The sequence below is a fragment of the Thalassophryne amazonica genome, chromosome 14 (genome assembly GCF_902500255.1).
Source record: "Thalassophryne amazonica chromosome 14, fThaAma1.1, whole genome shotgun sequence".
Lineage (NCBI taxonomy): Eukaryota > Metazoa > Chordata > Actinopteri > Batrachoidiformes > Batrachoididae > Thalassophryne > Thalassophryne amazonica.
The window spans coordinates 54,461,858-54,480,833 of record NC_047116.1 but is presented as its reverse complement, the minus strand read 5'-3'; the positions used below and the strand labels follow the sequence as shown (position 1 = coordinate 54,480,833).

The following is an 18,976-nucleotide window of genomic DNA, read 5'->3' as shown; positions in this document are numbered from 1 at the left end:
TGCTAGTGAAACATTAAGTCTTGGAATTTAAATGTAAGAAAAGTTGAAATATCATCCAAAATAAAAGCAAAAAATAAAGGAAATGTAACTGTAGAAACACTGATGCGGTGTTAAATAAATGATGATGAGGCTTAATTCTTGCATTGTGAGGGAATGTTAGTTTTGACATTTTAGCCTAGTGTCTCTGGATGTCATCCATCTTGCAGGTGCCTAAGCGCTGAGGACCCCAGTCACTAGAAAAAGACACTTGCCCACAGTTTACCTGCAACACACAGATGGCTACTTTTGAGAGGTGGGCATGGACCTGTCGTCTCCTTGTGACTATCGTCCAAGATCTTAAGCTGTTCCATAGTGTGATGGCATGCACCAGTCCATGTTCTCAGACCAAACCTGACACAGCTAAAACAATAAATAAAAATTTTTGGACACTCAGGCCCTGTTTAAAAAAAAAATAAATGCTGTTAAATAAGCAGATAACATTTAAACAATGTTGATATGCAGACACTTTCATGTAGAACATCTTGAGTCTCATTCAGCTGATACCAGAGATGCCCAAATTATTTTCCATAAATAAATCTGGGGCCATAAATAAATCTGGATAGAAGGCCCCATGGAGCCAAAAATAAATGTTGTAGTTGTGTGAATTACAGCCACAAATCAGAAAAGGTTGGGACAGTACAGGCAAACTTAAAAAACAAAACAAAAAACCCACAGTGATTCTTACATTTACTTTGATTTCTGTTTCATTGCAGATCATATGAACCAACTGTATTTCATGTTTTGTGTGGTCTGTTTCATTTCATTAGTTAATATACAGTGGGGAAAATAAGTATTTAACCCCCTGTCAGTTTTGCAGGTTTTCCCACCTACAAAGAATGGAGAGGTCTGTAATTTTTATCGTAGGTCCACTTCAACTGAGAGACAGAATAAAAAAAAAAAATCCAGTAAATCACATTGTATGATTTTTAAATAATTAATTTGCATTTTATTGCATAAAATAAGTATTTGACCCTCTAGAAAAATAGAGCTTAACAATTGGTACAGAAACATTTGTCTGCCATTACAGAGGTCAGACGTTTTCTGTAGTTCTTGACCAAGTTTTCACACACTGCAACAGTGATTTTGGTCCACTCCTCCATACAGATCTTCTCCAAATCTTTCAGGTTTGGAGTTTCAGCGCCCTCCAAAGATTTTTATTGAGTTCAGGTCTGGAGACTGGCCAGGCCACTCCAGGACCTTGAAATGTTTCTTACGGAGCCCCCCTTAGTTGCCCTGGCTGTGTGTTTGGGGTCATTGTCATGCTGGAAGACCCAGCCATGACCCATCTTCAATGCTCTTACTGAGGGAATGAGGTTGTTTGCTAAAATCTCGCAATACATGACCCCATCCATCCTCCCTTCAATACGGTGCAGTCGTCCTGTCCCCTTTGCAGAAGAGCACCCCCAGAGCATGATGTTTCCACCCCCATGCTTCATGGTTGGGATGGTTTTCTTGGGGGTTGTTGTCATCCTCTAAACATGGTAATTGGAGTTGATTCCAAAAAGCTCTATTTTGGTCTCATCTGACCACATGACTTTCTCCCATGCCTCCTCTGGATCATCCAGATGGTCACTGGTAAACTTCAAACGGGCCTGGACATGTGCTGGCTTGAGCAGGGGGACCTTGCTGCCATGCAGGATTTTAAACCATGACTGCATCATGTGTTACTAATGTAATCTTTGTGACTGTGGTCCCAGCTCTCTTCAGGTCATTGACCAGGTCCTCCTGTGTAGTTCTGAGCTTTCTCAGAATCATCCTTACCCCACAAAGTGAAATCTTGCATGCAATCCCAGACCAAGGGAGATTGACAGTCGTCTTGTGTTTCTTCCACTTTCTAATAAATATAAGTTGTTGTCTTCTACCAAGCTGCTTGCCTGTTGTCCTGTAGTCCATCCCAGCCTTGTGCAGGTCTACAGTTTTGTCCTACTCACAGGGGCTCTACAGGCTGCAAAGTAGATAGATAGATAGATAGATAGATACTTTATTGATCCCAGAGGGAAATTCAAGGCAATTCAAGTATGAGCTACAGGTGATCGGTTCAGATTGACAGTCATCTTCTGTTTCTTCCACTTTCTAATAAATAATCATAACAGTTGTTGTCTTCTAGCAAGCTGCTTGCCTGTTGTCTTGTAGTCCATCCCAACCTTGTGCAGGTCTACAGTTTTGTCCCTGGTGTCCTCAGACAGCTCTTTGGTCTTGGCTATGGTGGACAGGTTGGAGTGTGATTGATTGAGTGTGTGAACAGGTGTCTTATACAGGTAACAAGTTCAAACAGGTGCAATTAATACAGGTAAAGAGTGCAGAATAAGAGGGCTTCTTAAAGAAAAATTAACAGGTCTCTGAGAGCCAGAATTCTTGTTGGTTGGTAGGGGGTCAAATACTTATTTTATGCAATAAAATGCAAATTAATTATTTAAAAATCATACAATGTGATTTTCTGGATTTTTTTTTTTTTGTCTCTCACAGTTGAAGTGTACCTACGATAAAAATTACAGACCTCTCCATTCTTTTTGGGTGGGAAAACCTGCAAAAATGACAGGGGGTCAAATACTTATTTTCCCCACTGTACATCCATTTCTGTATTTTAGAGCTGCGATAAATTCCATAAAAGCTGGGACAGAGGCAGTTTTGGGCTAGTACTGACATTTAATAAACAAATAAATAAATAAATGATGACATTTCAATCAGGTGATGTTAATGTGATTGTAATCATGATTTGGAATGAAAGCAGTATCTATGAAAGTCTTTGAGGAGCAAAGATGGACAGAGGATCTCCAGTTTATTGAAATGTTTAAAAGCAATGTTGCTCAAAGATAGATTGCAAGGGATATGCATATTTTTTCCCTCAAATTCAAGGAATCTGGAGGAATTTGTGGCGGCAGTAGCTCATTTGGTAGAGCAATCCATCTTGTGACCGAAGGGTCGGCGGTTCGTATCCAGCTCCCAACCAGTCATATATCTGCATATTGCCGTTGTGTCCTTGGGCAAGACACTTAACCCACCTTGCCTTTGTATGAATGAGGTGGTGGTCGGAGGGGCTGTAGGCACAGAATGGCAGCCACGCTTCCATCAGTCTGCCCCAGGGCAGCTGTGGCTACACAAGTAGCTTACCGAATGTGTGAGTGAATGAATAATGCAACTTGTAAAGCGCTTTGGGTGTCTTGAAAAGTGCTCTAATAAATCCAAGTCATTATTATTATTATTATTCATTTTAGCGTGTAAAGGGCTAGGGTGCAAGATTAAGCTGAACATGTGTGATCTCCAATCTTTCAAACGGCACTGCATCCAGAATCATCATTCATCAATAGTTGATATAACCAATTGGACAAAGAATTACTTTGGGAAACCCTTGCCATGTGCTACAGTATAGGGTTACATTCACAAATGCCACTTAAAAATTTTACTGTGCAAAAAATAACCCATATGCTGATCTTGCCCAGAGACCATGTTTGTTTCTTTGGGCATGGAGGCATCTGAGTTGGACCATCACACAGTGGGAAGTGTGTATTGTGGTCAGATGAATCAGTATTCCACATCTTTTTTGGAAGAAACAGGTGCCATGTGCGCTACACCAAAGACAAAAAAGGGGGCATCCAGACTGTTTTCAGCAACAAGTCCAAAAGCCAGGGTCTGTCATAGTATGAGGTTGTGTCAGGGCCCTTGGTGAGGGTAATTTGCACCTCTGTGATAGTAGCATTATGCCAAAATGTACTTGACATTTTAGTGCAACATATACTGCCATCAAGACAACATGTTTTCTAGGGATGTCTATAGATTTTTCAACAAGACAGTGCAAAATAACGTTCTGCACACTTTACAAAGGCATAGCTGTGGAGGGTGTGGATACTGGACTGGCCTGCCTGCAGTCCTGACCTGATTACAATAAAAAAAATATGTACAGTAGAAATAAAATGCAGTGATGATGACCTTGTACTGTTCCAACCTTGAGATCAGGGCTTTGTAAACTTCTGCTTAAGCTGTGTTTGCAGGAAGAATGGGATAAAATAATGCCTCAAACGCTTCATCACTTGTGTGCTTAACGCCAAAACATCTTTTAAGTGTTATGAGAAGGAATCCCAGCATTACAAAGTTGTAAATACTTTAGCGTTCCAGCTTTTTTTGGAGTGTGTTGCAGGCCATAAATACAATAATGGATATATATTGAGCTGCCTCAAGTTTGGACCTGGGTGCCACCATTCAGTGAAAGAGCCCTCAGCACCTCACCAGCTGCCATCCTCCAAAGACAAGACCCTTGGTGCTCTCCTGTAGTTTCTTCTTTTTGGGAGATGAGGTTCCATGTGGCTTTCCCTCTTCCACTTTATAATATACGCTACCTTCTGACGGAAGCCAGTGGCAGAGTTACACCCACCGAGAGCCCAAACAAGAATCCAGTCTTTAGGGTCCTGGTGTTGCCTCTCTTGCTGTATGGTTGTGAGACTTGCACACTAGCCAGTGACCTAAGGTGATGATTTGATGTCTTTGGTACAAGGATCCTTGGAGACCACTGGAAATACTTTTTATCAAATGAGTGTTTACTAAGCGAGACTAAGATGAGTTTCACATGCATTGTGGGGGAGCGTTAGCTTTGACTTTTTTCCCCATTTGGCATGTTTCTCTATGGATGATGCAGCACACAGCTGGCTGAGTTGTGGAGCTGGAGAAGACCATGGGGATGTCCACATTTCACCTGACTGCAGCAGATACATGGTTGTTTTAGCGATCTGGGAATGGACCGGTTGTCTGCCTAGGTGGCTGCCATCCAGGACCCATGTGATTTTGTGGATTCAGCAAAGTGCAGCACCAGCACATGCTCCCAAACGTGACTTGACTTGACTTGACTTGACAGATGAAATCAGGTTGACTCAACAAAACAAAAAATATCTTTGGTTCTTACTTTTTGCAATGCAATAAAAGGCATAGCATGTCCTCACACCTCACCTGTGAAGTGCACTGTTAATACCGACCCCATTTGGACCTGCTTCTCCAAACATTTTGGTGGGAATTTTGCATTCATTTCTTTTCTGGGGGGGTGGGGGGGTGGCCTTGAGTAAGTTGAGGATTTGTTTGTTTTTTTATTATTCCTCTTCATTCAGTTTAGATGCTGTGCCAAAATTTAATAATGAAAGCTGACATTTGGCATTATGTAGCTAAAATGTTGGTGCCATTCTTTTGCAATCAAACACGTGTGTAAATACAGAGGACTTTATCAAGCCCAGCAAAAATGATCACGGTCATGTCCATATGCTGTGCGATAAGTCTGTGTAGTAGTTATTGTGATTGGCCTAATTCTTGCCAATAAACACTCTGTAATAAAATAATTGCTAGAATGTGATTAAATGCAACCTAATTTTATAGAGTGCAGGAGATCACTTACAGGACTTTATGTTTGTAGGTCAAATTGGTCATATGTTTTATTTATTTATATTTTGGAGATTATCATATGAAAAAAATGTTCATCAAAACAACTATGCTTTACAGGTTTACATGGTGCTGTAGGTCTAATATTTTAAACAATTTATTTAACAGACAGTGAACCGGCTATAACTGACATCACAACAATATCCTGCTTCAATATTGTGCCAAACTGAAAGCTAATTTCACTTGAATATTATATATGTTTATGGAATTTCCAACAACTCTGCAAATACACTGAAGACAAACACTGGGACATTTGTTCACCAATCTAGCTATAACTCAAAAAAGTGGGTATGGCCACCCCATCGAAGACATGAAATTACATTTCAAACACCAGAAGTAGTATATTACTCAAAACTGTTTTTACTCACTATCTGCTATAAAGTTTGACATAAAGATGCTGTACCATTTAAGGGCTGCTCTTAAAGGGAACACAGTTCACTCTGCACACATTTACTGATGCTTTGCAGCCCAGTGAAAGTCTGCAACTGCTTTACCTGGAATGCCTTGTTTACTTTATATCACTATATATTGGTTAGCCTCATAAAAACTCCAAACTATGTGCATCATGACACAATAAACTGAAAAATCATACATTGTTAGTCCTCTATATGTTGTGGTATCAAAATAAGATGTAGTGGAGCTGTGTGTGTGGTGGGGAGGGGGCTATAGAGAAAAGCAAGCATGAACATAATCGATACAGTGGTGTCTGGAACAAAAGGCTTATCTTGAGTGTGATGCTTGTTTTCTTGGTTGACCAAAATCTTTGTAATGCCTCTTTTATTCGCAAATGCCTCTGTTCTTTGTTCAGCATGGGTATCTAGCATTTGGGGAATTAGCTCTTAGGCTAATTGTGTAGTCTGTATGCACAACTTTACCATGAGTGGTTTTACAGGCGCATTAGGGAAATGTAATTGTCGAAATCACAATACGCTCAACCAACCCTTTTGTATTTTGTTGGTGAATATCTTACAGTAAAAGCAAAACATGCAATGCTCATGTTCCAGTAAAGATGCATTTATTTGGGTTCTTTTTCTGAGACTTTGACTGTTTCCACCCAGTGATGCTAGGTTTTATAGACACTTTTGCACTGCTACCCGTCCTTTGCCCTCTGCCAGGTTTTTTTTTTTTTTTTTTCCTTCTTCAGCTGTAGAGAGGGTGTTCCCTCACCAGTATTTGTAGTGAGAATCACTGTGAAGCTTACAGTCTGGTCTGTACTTTATGGTGTGAGGTGGCATGTGGTGTTTTTTTTTTTTTTTTTTTTTTTTTTGGGTGGTCCTCTGCACTGAAGAATGCTCTTGCTGCGTCCCTTCCCAGCTGACCACCCTGCCTCTGATGGATGCACTGGTTTTGACTGTTAGTCATGCAGAAAAGCCCCCAGTCTATCCCCTCCTAACCATGCTGTTTCAGACACACACCACAGGTAGTATCCAGCATTATATGCATTTGTAATCTACTGTAGTTTTTGCTTAAGCTCATCCCACCTTCTACATCGAATAAAAAGCACGAAAGGATGGGATTTTTGCTTTTCCGAAATAAATAAATCTGACTCCAACCAAAAACACACATGAAGTCCAGACCATCCAAAACTGTGTTGATCTTTGTGTAACCTGAGCCATAGCCTTGAAGAGTTTGTCCTAATTTACTTAATAGACCCTCCTCAGTTTTCAAGAGTTCTAGACTTCATTCCAGGGCATCCAGTCTGCAGGGGCAGCTTGGAGCTGTTCGGTTCAAGCTTCCATCATTATTGGCCTTACCTCGTCAGCTGTATAAAGAGCTATAATAACTTCCTTCCTGACATAAAAGGGTGGAGATGTCAGTTCATTGGAAGTCTCCTTCCCCTGTAATCAGGGTATCATTGAGCATCAAAAATGTAAACATTGAGCTTCCGCCATCTGTGATATAAGATATTTGAAATTGCAGCAAACACACTTTTTTATGAATGCAGAAGTTAATCCAAATACGCAGTTTATGTCGCTAATAAAGTTGTATGAGTAAATGTCAAGTCACATAAGTATAGAAGTGTTTTCCTTTGGTTCTTTTTTCTACATATTGTACAGTGTTTATCTCCATTGCATTTTTCACTTCATTATTTTATTCTTTATAGAATAAATTTTGCAGGCAACATGGTGGCTTAGTGGTTAGCACTGTTGTCTCACGGCAAGAAGGTCATGGGCTCGATTCAAACCTGTGTCCTTTCTGTGCGGAGTTTGCATGTTCTTCCCGTGTTAGCGTGGGTTCCCTCTGGGTGCTCCGGCTTCCTCCCACATCCAAAGACACAGGTTTGGTGAATTGGAAACTTTAAATTGTCCATAGGTGTGCTTGTGGATGTGAATGGTGTTTGTCTATTTGTGGCCCTGCAACAGACTGGCATCCTGTCCAGGGTGTACCCCACCTCACCCCCTATGATTGCTGGAATAGGCTACAGCCCCCCCATGACCCTTAATTGCGGTTGAAGATGAATGAGTGAGTGAATAAATTTTTTTAGTAAGACCAGTGCCAACCTGTCATGTAGTAGCACTGTTGTAAATAAGGGATCCAGCAGCCATGTGTTTGACCAGAATGTTTGAGTGTATTTATGGGAATGACCTTCCTGATGACCCATGGGCAGGATTGTATATTATTCCTCGATACTTCTGTTTTTATTTAGACAGAATCTGCCCCTTGCAGCAGCTGCGTTTTCATAAGAGTTTCTTGCGGTGCTCTTTTGCCCTTTGCTTTGCCCCCATCAAATTAGCCTTGATGAAGGTTTGTAATGTATAAATAAACCCTGTGGCATACAAATGAAGGCTGTTGAGTGAGAGTCACGAAGGAGAAGGTCCGGCATGCTCTCTACAGAATTGTCAGGAAAATAAATATTCAATGCAGACCTCTGTGTCTTCATAAAAATCATTTTTTCTTATACGAATTTTAGCAGTTATAATGCACAATCTGATGTTCTACACCATTACCTTGGTGACATTTTATTCATGGTCACAAGTCCTTCAACATTCCTTTTCACATAATATTACATTTTCAGTAAATGCAAAAAAAAAAACCAACCCTGTTATTACCCTATAGATTTTCCCGAAGGTCACCCCATAGAGTAGTGCTGATCTCACCTTTCACCCTAAAGGGCCATAGAGACCTTAAAACAACATCCTGTAACCTCCTTGGCCTTCTCCTCACCTCACCTCGCTAAGTCCCAGCACTTTTTATGATCAAGCTCAACTTTTGAATGGCATTTTACTAAAATTTAGTGAGGAAGCTCATAAAGACCTTGTAGAGAAAGCTATTGATCACTCTGTGGCACATAACCTTATTATCTTCTGAAGTATTTTGTAAAAACAGCCAGGATGGCCATCAGTATGCGCAGCTGGACACCAGTAGCCAAAATTACAATTGTTTCAAGATGCTTTATATCCACTTTTCATAGATCATAAAAAAAATGTCATATGACAAGTCACACTTTTTAAAATAACTTATTTGTTACTGGGGCTATTTGACAAAGATTTCTGGTTTTCAGTAAATATTGTGCCAATACCCATGCCCTCTTACTAATATTAACATTTGATATGCATGTACAGCAACATAGCCTCCTTAACTTTTATGTATGTCCAATGTTTATTTTGGGGTGAGCAGGGGTGGTGGCCAAGTGGTTAATGCACTTGGTTTCAGTGCAGAAGGTCCCGGGTTCAAATCCCACCCCTGCCACATTTCTCCATGTAATGTGGAGTTGTCAGGAAGGGCATCCAGCGTAAAACCTGTGCCAATTCAACATGCAGGTCCACCTTGGATTTGCTGTGGCGACCCCGAGTGCAAACAAGGGAGCAGCCGAAGGGACTTACCAACATTTATTTTGGGCAAAATCAGCTGGAATGAGATGTTTGCAAATTTATAACTCAGCCTTGGTTTTTATTACAGTGAAGCATGTAAATGAATAGTAATGAATGAATAATGATTAAAGAGACCTCTCATTAAGAAAGAAGCTTATTCTATTTGTGTCTAAATAAATGTTTGCCAATTTTTCACATCTGTATAAACACTGCATAATCAATGCGTTTGTAGCAGTACAAATGTATAATTGAGAATTTTATTTACATTTTTGCAATCAAATTGTTGTGTTTTTATTGAGTCAGTATTATACATCAGTATGTGCCATATTTTTCTGGAATATGTCACATTGTGTTACCCCCCAGTATGAAATTCTGGGGGATATACTGATCACCATGTCTGTCTGTTTTTGCTTGTTTCGCAGTATCTCAAGAACCAGTCAACCAATTCCATTCATATTTAGCATAAGGGTGTGCTTGGGTGATCCCCGACACAGTTGATTACGGTGACCTTGGGGGCAATTCCAAGGTCACAGTGAGATATTCAAAATATTGTGATTGCCACTTTTGTTGGTGCGATATCTCAAGAATCAGTTGACCAATTTGAAATGAAAATAGAAATGAGAAGAAATTTTTAAAAAGAATCTGTTTTCTTCCTTTGCCCCATGTGCTCACATCATTTATCATTTTAGGTAATCGGAAGGGAACAGGAGTAGGGAGACAGACGTCTGCCGGGTAGCAATCAGTCTTAAAATTAGTTGATTGTAGAGTATTAGTAATGAATGTTGAAAAGTAGAGAGGGCTTTGAGAGCGCACACCTTTGCTAACCCTTCATACATATGTTATTATTAAAAATAGGTTTTGGCAAGATTATGCTAAAACTACAAAATGAGTCGTCTTCTGACATGGTGGAAGAGTGGGGTATGGGTATAAAAAAAAAATCAGTTAGCTTTTGGAGTGGATCCAATTAAGGAGATGGATCCAGGAATTTCTTCTTTTCTTTCCACAATACAGTAGAGTAGTTTTCAACATTTTTGGGTATTTCTCAAGCGATTTTAACACTATAGTGTAAATACACCTTTTTTTTTCATAAAGATCTTTGCATGACCGCTTAAAAAAATTCATGAAAACATTGAAAATGCCCTGTTTGCTATGTTAAGGAAAATAGGTAAAATCCTGTATCTGTCCCTTAATCAGATATATTCCAAACCTTAATGGTTTCATTCAACCTAGAGGTTATGCCTTCCTTGTTGCCTTCATCTTTCATCACTGCCTGAGATAATGGGAAAACCTCTTTTCCTCTCGTTTCACCTCCTGCTGCTCTGTGGTCACCATGTCTAAATATTGTGCTGTGATCCGGGTGAGGAAAAGGTAAACCAGCAGCACACTGGTCTTGTAGACACTGACTGAGACCTCTATAAAGCTGTGATTTATATCTTCTCAGACAGAGTGTACACGAGCCAGGGGTCGTGTTTTCACACCACTTTTTTTTTTTTTTTTATACTTTTCCAGCTGAGACGGGGCTGAGGTAGCTCGGGGACGGCAAACAGAATGAAGCCATGGGTCCTGTCTGGACGGTGTGGGCCAAACCGCAGCCGGGCAGGCACGAATGAGCCATAGAATGTTTGTTTAGCTGCAGGGTTCACGACGCACAGTGGAAAGCCACCCACCTAGCTGAGAGGCTGCCGGGCCAAGGCATTTCAACCCTCACACACTTGAGTCACCACAAATGTGTTACAATCAGTGAGGTTGTCAGAAATTTGTATAAGCTTCCTGAAAAGAACTCATGGCTGACTGCGATGTTTGATGTCATTTCTGCACTGGGGTCTTGCCTCATGAAGTTACCTTTCACAATTGTAATTACTGAGCTGTTCGGTTTGTTTAAAGAGATTACTTGATAAGGCAACTGCTCCAAACCTATATACATCAGCTACACCAAAGGTATGTGACCGACTACCCCAGTGAGCTTTATGACAGGTTATGTGTTTTGAAGCTGTTATTTCTTTTGTGGTTACAGGTATGATTTCTGCTACCATATGAAGGCAGGTGCTCCCATCTGTGAGGCCAAAAAGCACAAACTAAAGATTTTAACTTGAAAGAAGGCCTAAGTGTAGTAGTTGTTACTCTATACTATAATAAAATAACCCAGTACCACAGCCTGTTACTAAAATAAACAAGACTATAAAGCCAAGAGTGCGTGTGGGGCTGCATGTGTCCACTGTCAGCATTCGTTCAAACCTTAGGCTGGTATTTGTGTGTGTGTGTGTGTGTGTGTGTGTGTGTGTGTGTGTGTGTGTGTGTGTGTGTGTGTGTGTGTGTGTGTGTGTGTGTGTGTGTGTGTGTGTGTGTGTGTGTGTGTGTGTGTGTGTGTGTGTGTGTGTGTGTGTGTGTCTCTCTGCGAGTTTGTGTATAATGAGAAAGCACTCAGCATGGTAACTCTAAAGAGATACACTTACACATTCGGAGGCCTCACACAGCCCAGCTGAGCAAACATCTTTGGTTCAGGTCTTGCCTAAGGAAGTTCTCCCCTGATACCTTTCCCTCCTTTTCTCTGTCAAGGGGCAGAGTGTAATTGGGATAGAGCAAACCCCCCTCCAACCACACAACATACACGGGAGGCCTTCATCAGGCAGCCAACCACTACTCCTATAGAACCAACATAATTCAGCCAAATGTTTGATCTTTATATATACAGCTAGGTTGGTGGAATTCCCTGTTAACAGTTTTAGCCTTGAAATCCTAAACCACTAAAATGCAGCTTTGCTCTTTCTGGACATTTGAGAGTTTGCTGGCAAAGCTTCAATTCCTAAAGAGCGTTTATTATGTATTGGTCTTGGTAACACTGGATTTGTGTGTGCATGCGAGTGAGTACATATATGTTTGTATGTCCTTTATTCACAAACATTTAAAAACAATGTTGTACAACAAAACAGGAGAAAACAAAATAAATGATGTAAAAACAAAAAACATATTGAAATTGTAATTACAACATCATTATCACTATTGTGCATCTTATCAGTAAGTTTTATACCATGCTTAGGAAAACAAAGTGCAATACTCATCCAATTTATGGCAAGATATTACAGTGTGGGGTATATGGCACACTCTAGACTGCCTTTCTCCAAGAACAATAATTGGGGGAGGTGATGGTGTAGTGGTTAAATGTTGGGCTTGAGACCAGAGGATCCTCAGTTCAAATCCCTGCCTGATGAGAAAATCATTAAGGGCCCATGGGCAAGGTCCTTAATCCTCTAGTAGCTCCAGGTCTGTAGTGAGCGCCTTGCGTGGCAGCAACCTGACATCGGGGTGAATGTGAGGCATTGATGTGTAAAGGACTTTGAGCTTCTGATGCAGATCGAAAAGTGCTAAATAAATGCAGTCCATTTATCATTTACAATAAAAGGTTTCAGTTTCATTTGAGTACAAGGGAAGAATTTGGCCACCATCACAAGAAGTACAATATTTATGAAAACAACTCATTCCTGATGACGGTGTTAGCGTTTTTAAAATCACCAAAAAAACATTACACTTACGATTAAAATCTGCCACATATTTTGTCAGCAGTTAAATATCTTCATGAAGTTCATGACTCAGGTAAGTAACTTTATCAATTCGACATACTCCCAAAATCATTTACAAAAATAACAGGGTCAGATGGTCTAGCCCTAGTACACTTATAAACAATAAGCTTGCCCTTTTTGCCATTAAACAGGATGTCAAATTTTTAGCATACTCTTCACATATGACAGCCAACACCCTGACTTTGCAACTTGTTTATCAGACCATCAATATACGGGTGATTCTTTAACTACGGGGACTATTGGCCTTGTAAATGTAATTTCCACCACACCATTGTCTTACAATATAAAGCACCTTGGTGCAACTGTTAGTTGTGATTTGGCGCTATATACATGTGCTCTGATGTCACTGTTTATCTCCATAGAAACTACCCAAACAATCTTTCATACAAACTGTTTAAAGGGACATTACAGTGTTGTGGTGGAAATTACGGCAATTGTGTGGGACAACTACATTTTGTTTAAAAAAATCACAACAGTTGTATGACATTGAATACCCCAATTATGTTTTGATTATTTTACTGATGTTTTATTCAGAGATATTTTAAAACATTAGAAAAAACATTTCTTTACCATTCATTTTTATCATTGAAGATCAAAAGTCTGGGTGTGGGACAAGCACAAAACGGCAATATTTGCATATAATGATGCTGAAAAAAGGTGAGAAAATCATCATAGACTACTAGAACAAATTTCTTAACACACTTTCATTGTAAAGGTAACTATATAAGTGTGAAATTTCCCCTTTTTTTCTGTTTTTCATACAATATGATCAAAGGACATAAGTGCCCGTAGTCTAAGAATCACCCATACACAAAAAACAGTATAGGGGACATGACCCAACCTTGTTTGACACCATTAGAAATTGAAAATAAGGGGACTGTATATTCTCCCATCAAACCTCAGCTTGTGACTGAGGTACTGGACATAAACCTCTATCTATTAACACTCTAATTAAATGATGGTAATTAATCCTGTCAAATGCTTTACTTGCATCTAACATAAGACCATACACATGAAAGCCATTGTTGACATAATATGAAACTGTTTCAACAACCATTGCAGTACTAATGCCAGTGCTGAGTGTGAAATTGGTATAGTTTGTTTCTTTAATCATAATCTTGAGAAACCTACTTTCAATATTTTGAATTTACACTTTCTTCATAACCCGGTCACACTACCTATCTGTATTTGGACAAGACACTTCACCTGCACTCTCTCAATCCACCCAGCCTTGGCTGGGGAAGTAACTTGTCTCAGACTGGTTCTCTGTCCAGTGAGAGTCATAAACTCTTGTCCACTTCACACTATGAAATCCAGAGATAAGCACCAACTGGCCTCAGGTCTGTTAGAAAACTATCCGACCTTTTTATTTTTTAAACTATATGGATTTGAATCATGTGCGCTTGCATCAGCCAAGCTTGAACCTTCGTGCGCATGCGTGAGTTTTTTCACGCCTGTCGGTTGCATCATTCGCCTATGGGCAGGCTTTGAGTGAGCACTGGTCCACCTCCCTCGTCGGATTTTCATTGTCAGGGAAATGGCTGAGCGATTGGAGCAGTGCTGAATCAAATTTTTCCAGAAACTGTGAGAGACAGCCAGGTGGAAATCATTCGGAAGACTCAGACGGCTTTCGGTGAGGATACTCTGGGTGTCACACAAATTAAGGAGCATTACAAGCGGATTAAAGACGGCCCACAGCAGCGGAGGGCGCGCCGCGCTCCGAGCGGCCATCGACAGGCTGAAATGACCAGATCATTTCCAAAGTGAACGCTGTGTTGATCTGGGACGTCGTCTGACTACCAGAGAAATTGTGGAAGAGGTGGACATCAGCACTTTTGCGGCACATTCCACTGTTACAGGAGATTTTGTAATGAAAGACGTGCAGAGGAATTCGCGCGTTGGGACGGAGCCGCAATGGCGCACAACAAAAAGCACGTCCGTGTTGGAAACCAGTCGGAAGATTCAGACGGCTTTCGGTGGCTTTTCAGTCGAGTGAGTATCCGAGAAATTGTGTAACAGCTGGGCATGTCACAACTTGTCCTGTGAGACTTCCAACACGGACGTGCTTTTTGTTGTGCGTCCCAACGCGCTAATTCCTCCGCACGACTTTCATTACAAAATCTCCTGTAACAGTGGAATGTGCCGCAAAAGTGCTGATGTACACCTCTTCCACAATTTCTCTGGTAGTCAGACGACGTCCCGGATCAACACAGCGTTCACTTTGGAAATGATCTGGTCGTTTCAGCCTGTCCATGGCCGCTCGGAGCGCGGCACGCCCTCCGCCACTTACAATCCGGTTGTAATGCTCCTTAATTTGTGTGATGCCCAGAGTATCCTCACCGAAAGCCGTCTGAATCTTCCGAATGGTTTCCACCTGGCTGTCTCTCACAGTTTCTGGAAAAATTTGATTCAGCACTGCTCCAATCGCTCAGCCATTTCCCTGACAATGAAAATCCGACGAGGGGGCTGGACCAGTGCTCACTCAAAGCCTGCCCACAGTCGAATGACGCAACCGACAGGCGTGAAAAAACTCACACATGCGCATGAAGGTTCAAGCTTGGCTGATGCAAGCGCACGATTCAAATCCATATAGTTTAAAAAAAAAAAATAATAAAAAGGTTGGATAGTTTTCTAACAGACCTCGTATACTACGTATGACTTACTACTTATTTTACATCTTTTTAGCAGTTCCTAAAAGACTAATATGTGTGAATTTCAATTCAGTTTATTGATACATTGCCAAAAAAACAACATAGTTTCACCAAGGTGTGACCTTACCTGACCCATGAGCAAGCATATTGGCAACAGTGGTAATGAAAAACTCACTTTGATGTCTTTTATTTATAGGAAGAAACCTCATGCAGACTTAGTGGGGTGGCCATCTGCTTTGACCATGCTAACAAATATAAAAGAAAAGCACAATACAGAATTGCCAGAGCTGTTGCATGCTTTTAAACTTGAGTTTGCTGCCATCCACATGTATGGTCTCTCTCACCTCCACTTCCAGAATGTGGCGTCTGAGGCAGCACAGAAGACGGTGAGAGACATGGTGACACGGGAGATCGAGCGGACCCGCTCTTTCATCCAAACTGTGTGCCGCAGCACCCTGCCTCAAGGCAAGATCATAGACTACATCCAGGAGGATATGGATGCCATGCAGGCTGAATTCAATACCTGGCGTCAGGAAAACAAGGAGCATGCGCGGGCCTTGCTGGAGGAGCAGAGGTGGGGGAACCACATTTGCTCATATCTTGTAATGAATTTTGTAACACCCTTTACCGTTACGGTCAGTGGTAAGATGGAGGATGTTCTGTCTGTGCACAGTTCAAAACCTACGGATGTGACTGCGCTGAAAAGCTCACAGACCGTTGGTTTCAGTTAGTGTCCATTTGGCACAGAAGTGTTTGCACAATGTTCCACATCCAACATTTTACTTTTTATGATGAGCAAAAATGGGCTTGACTTTTTGTCTTTATCTTTCTATTTTTCCAAACACTTGTGCGTGTGTCCACTGCAGAGCCACAGACCTCGTGGTGGAGCCTCTTAAGGCTGAACTAGCTGAGCTGGAGCAGCTGATAAAGGAGGAGCAAGACAAGATTTGTGCTGTCAAGTCCAACATAATGAAGAATGAAGAGAAAATTCAGAAGCTGGTGACTGGCATCAGCCTCTCTTCCAAAACCTGAACAGAGAAACTCTGAAATATGCACTGATGCTTTAGAGGTGAACTGTTTCTTGTTTGAAGCAATTTTTAGAACGTTTGTTGGAGATGATCTGGTACAGAAAATTATACTGCACTATCAGAGGTTACTGAGCAGGGGTCTAAATTGCAAACTGTGTGTGGACTTCAGGTTTTTTTTGTTTGTTTTGTTTTAAAGAGTCTAGCAGTAATTGGGCAACTGAGTAGTGAACTCTTTTGCAGATCTCAGAGATTAGTTAAATCAGTCATTAAGAAATAAAAGAGAAGGAGCACAATATAATAAATGTGCTGAGAGCGGTCCATCCTGAAAAACCCGATGTCCTTTTATAGTCTGATTTGTCACAGACATAACAAATGAATGATGCACACTCAGCCACAAAAGAGATCAGCAGCAAATTGTCAGTTGTGGGCCATTTAAGAAAAAGAGGGAGGCCACACACAAATGTTGCTGTAATTCCTGCACTGTTCATGTGATTGAGGTGTAGTTACCCTCAAAGCTGACATTATGTACCAAGTACCATGTACTTGTGCACTACTAACACGAGGAAAGTTTTTTTTTTTTAATGTCATCGAGTTTCTCGTGTAATGTGTCAGTTGCATCCCTTCTGAGTTTTTGTGTTCACTCAAAACATTTGTCTTTATTTCATCAAAGACAGCCCCACAGAAATGATAATTTTCTTCTGCTTCCATCTCATAGTAAGCAATAGTCACTGTGTCACAAGAAAAGACATTTTACTGTTTTATTCACTCACTTTAAAGCACCGCTGCACTTTGATAAGTGTGAAATAGTGAAGATTAAATTGTATTGAGAAAACATCTTGATCCCAAACCAGTACTGGGCTAATGTGTGTGTGTGTGTGTGTGTGTGTGTGTGTGTGTGTGTGTGTGTGTGTGTGTGTGTGTGTGTGTGTGTGTGTGTGTGTGTGTGTGTGTGTGTGTGTGTGTGTGTATATATATATATATATATATATATACACACACACACTTCAGTGCTTCCAGAAAGTATTCACAGCACTTAAATTTTCCATATTTTGTTGTGCCTTATTCCAAAAAATATATATATATTTTTTTTTTTAGGTTTTGCAAATTCATTTAAAAAAGATGAAGAAATCACATGTACATAAGTATTCACAGTCTTTGCCATCAAGCTCAAAAAAGAGCTCAGATGCATCCTGTTTCCACTGATCATCCTTGAGATGTTTCTACAGTTTAATTGGAGTCCACCTGGGGTAAATTCCGTTGATTGGACATGATTTGAAAAGGCACACACCTGTCTACATACAAGGTCCCACAGCTGACAGTACATGTCAGAGCACAAACCAAGCATGAAGTCAAAGGAATTGTCTATAGACCTCCAAGACAGGATTTTCTCGAGGCACAAATCTGGGGAAGGGTACAGAAACATTTCTGCTGCTTCTAAGGTCCCAATGAGCACAGTGGCCTCCATCATCTGTAAATGGAAGTTCAGATCTACCAGGACTCTTCCTAGAGCTGGCCACCAGTCTAAACTAAGCGATCAGGGGAGAAGAGCCTTAGTTAGGGAGGTGACCAAGAACCCAATGGTCACTCCAGAGCTCCAACGTTCCTCTGCAGAGAGAGGAGAACCTTCCAGAAGGACAACCATCTCTGCAGCAATCCACCAATCAGGCCTGTATTGTAGAGTGGCCAGACGGAAGCTGCTCCTTGGTAAAAGGCACATGGAGCCTGCCTTAAGTACTTTCAGGCCACAAGAAACGGAATTCTCTGATAAGACAAAGACTGAACTCTTTAGCGCAAATGTCAGGTGTCACGTTTGGAGGAAACCAGGCAGCATGGTGGTGACAGCATCATGCTGTGTGAATGTTTTTCAGTGGCAAGAACTGAGAGACACTAAGCACACAGCCAAGATATTAAAGGAGTGACTTCAGGACAACTCTGTGAATGTCCTTGAGTGGCCCAGCCAGAACAGACCTGAATTCGATTCCTCTCTTGAGAGAACTGAAAATAGCTGTGCATCGACACTTCCGATCCAACCTGATGGAGCTTGAGAGGTGCTTCAAAGAGAAATGGGCAAAATTGCCTATAGATAGGCATGCCAAGCTTGTGGCATCATGTTCAAGAAGACTTCAGGCTGTAATTGCTGCCAAAAGTGCATCAACCAAGTGTTGAGCAAAGGGTGTGAATACTTATGTTAATTTTTAATAAATTTGCAAACTTTTTTTTTTTTTTAAAGCTTTCTTCATGTTGTCATTATGGGGTGTTGTGAGTAGAACTTTAAGGGGGAAAAAATTGATTTCACTCCATTTTCGAATAAGGCTGTAACGTAGCAAAATGTGGAAAATTGAAGCACTGCGAGTACTTTCCTAATGCACTGTATATGTCCAGATACAGTAATGTTCTTTCAGGGAAAATAGGCATATGTCCGTTCATCTTCCAGTGGTTATAAACAACTT

The 18,976-nt window shown here is 40.8% G+C and overlaps 1 protein-coding gene across 8 annotated transcripts in view; it reads left to right on the top strand.

Moving 5' to 3' along the window:
* traf3ip1 (TNF receptor-associated factor 3 interacting protein 1) overlaps positions 1 to 17,084 on the top strand; it is a 54,526-nt gene extending 37,442 nt beyond the window's left edge. For 6 of the 8 annotated variants that reach the window (XM_034186630.1, XM_034186628.1, XM_034186626.1 and 3 more), the window contains 2 exons: positions 15,852 to 16,072; positions 16,365 to 17,084. In XM_034186630.1, the coding sequence (XP_034042521.1) occupies positions 15,852 to 16,072; positions 16,365 to 16,530 (387 nt within the window). In that variant the 3' untranslated portion in view covers positions 16,531 to 17,084. The remainder of the gene's footprint in view (positions 1 to 15,851; positions 16,073 to 16,364) is intronic. The other 2 variants (XM_034186629.1, XM_034186627.1) reach the window with 1 other exon arrangement.
* The last annotated feature ends 1,892 nt before the right edge of the window (positions 17,085 to 18,976 follow it).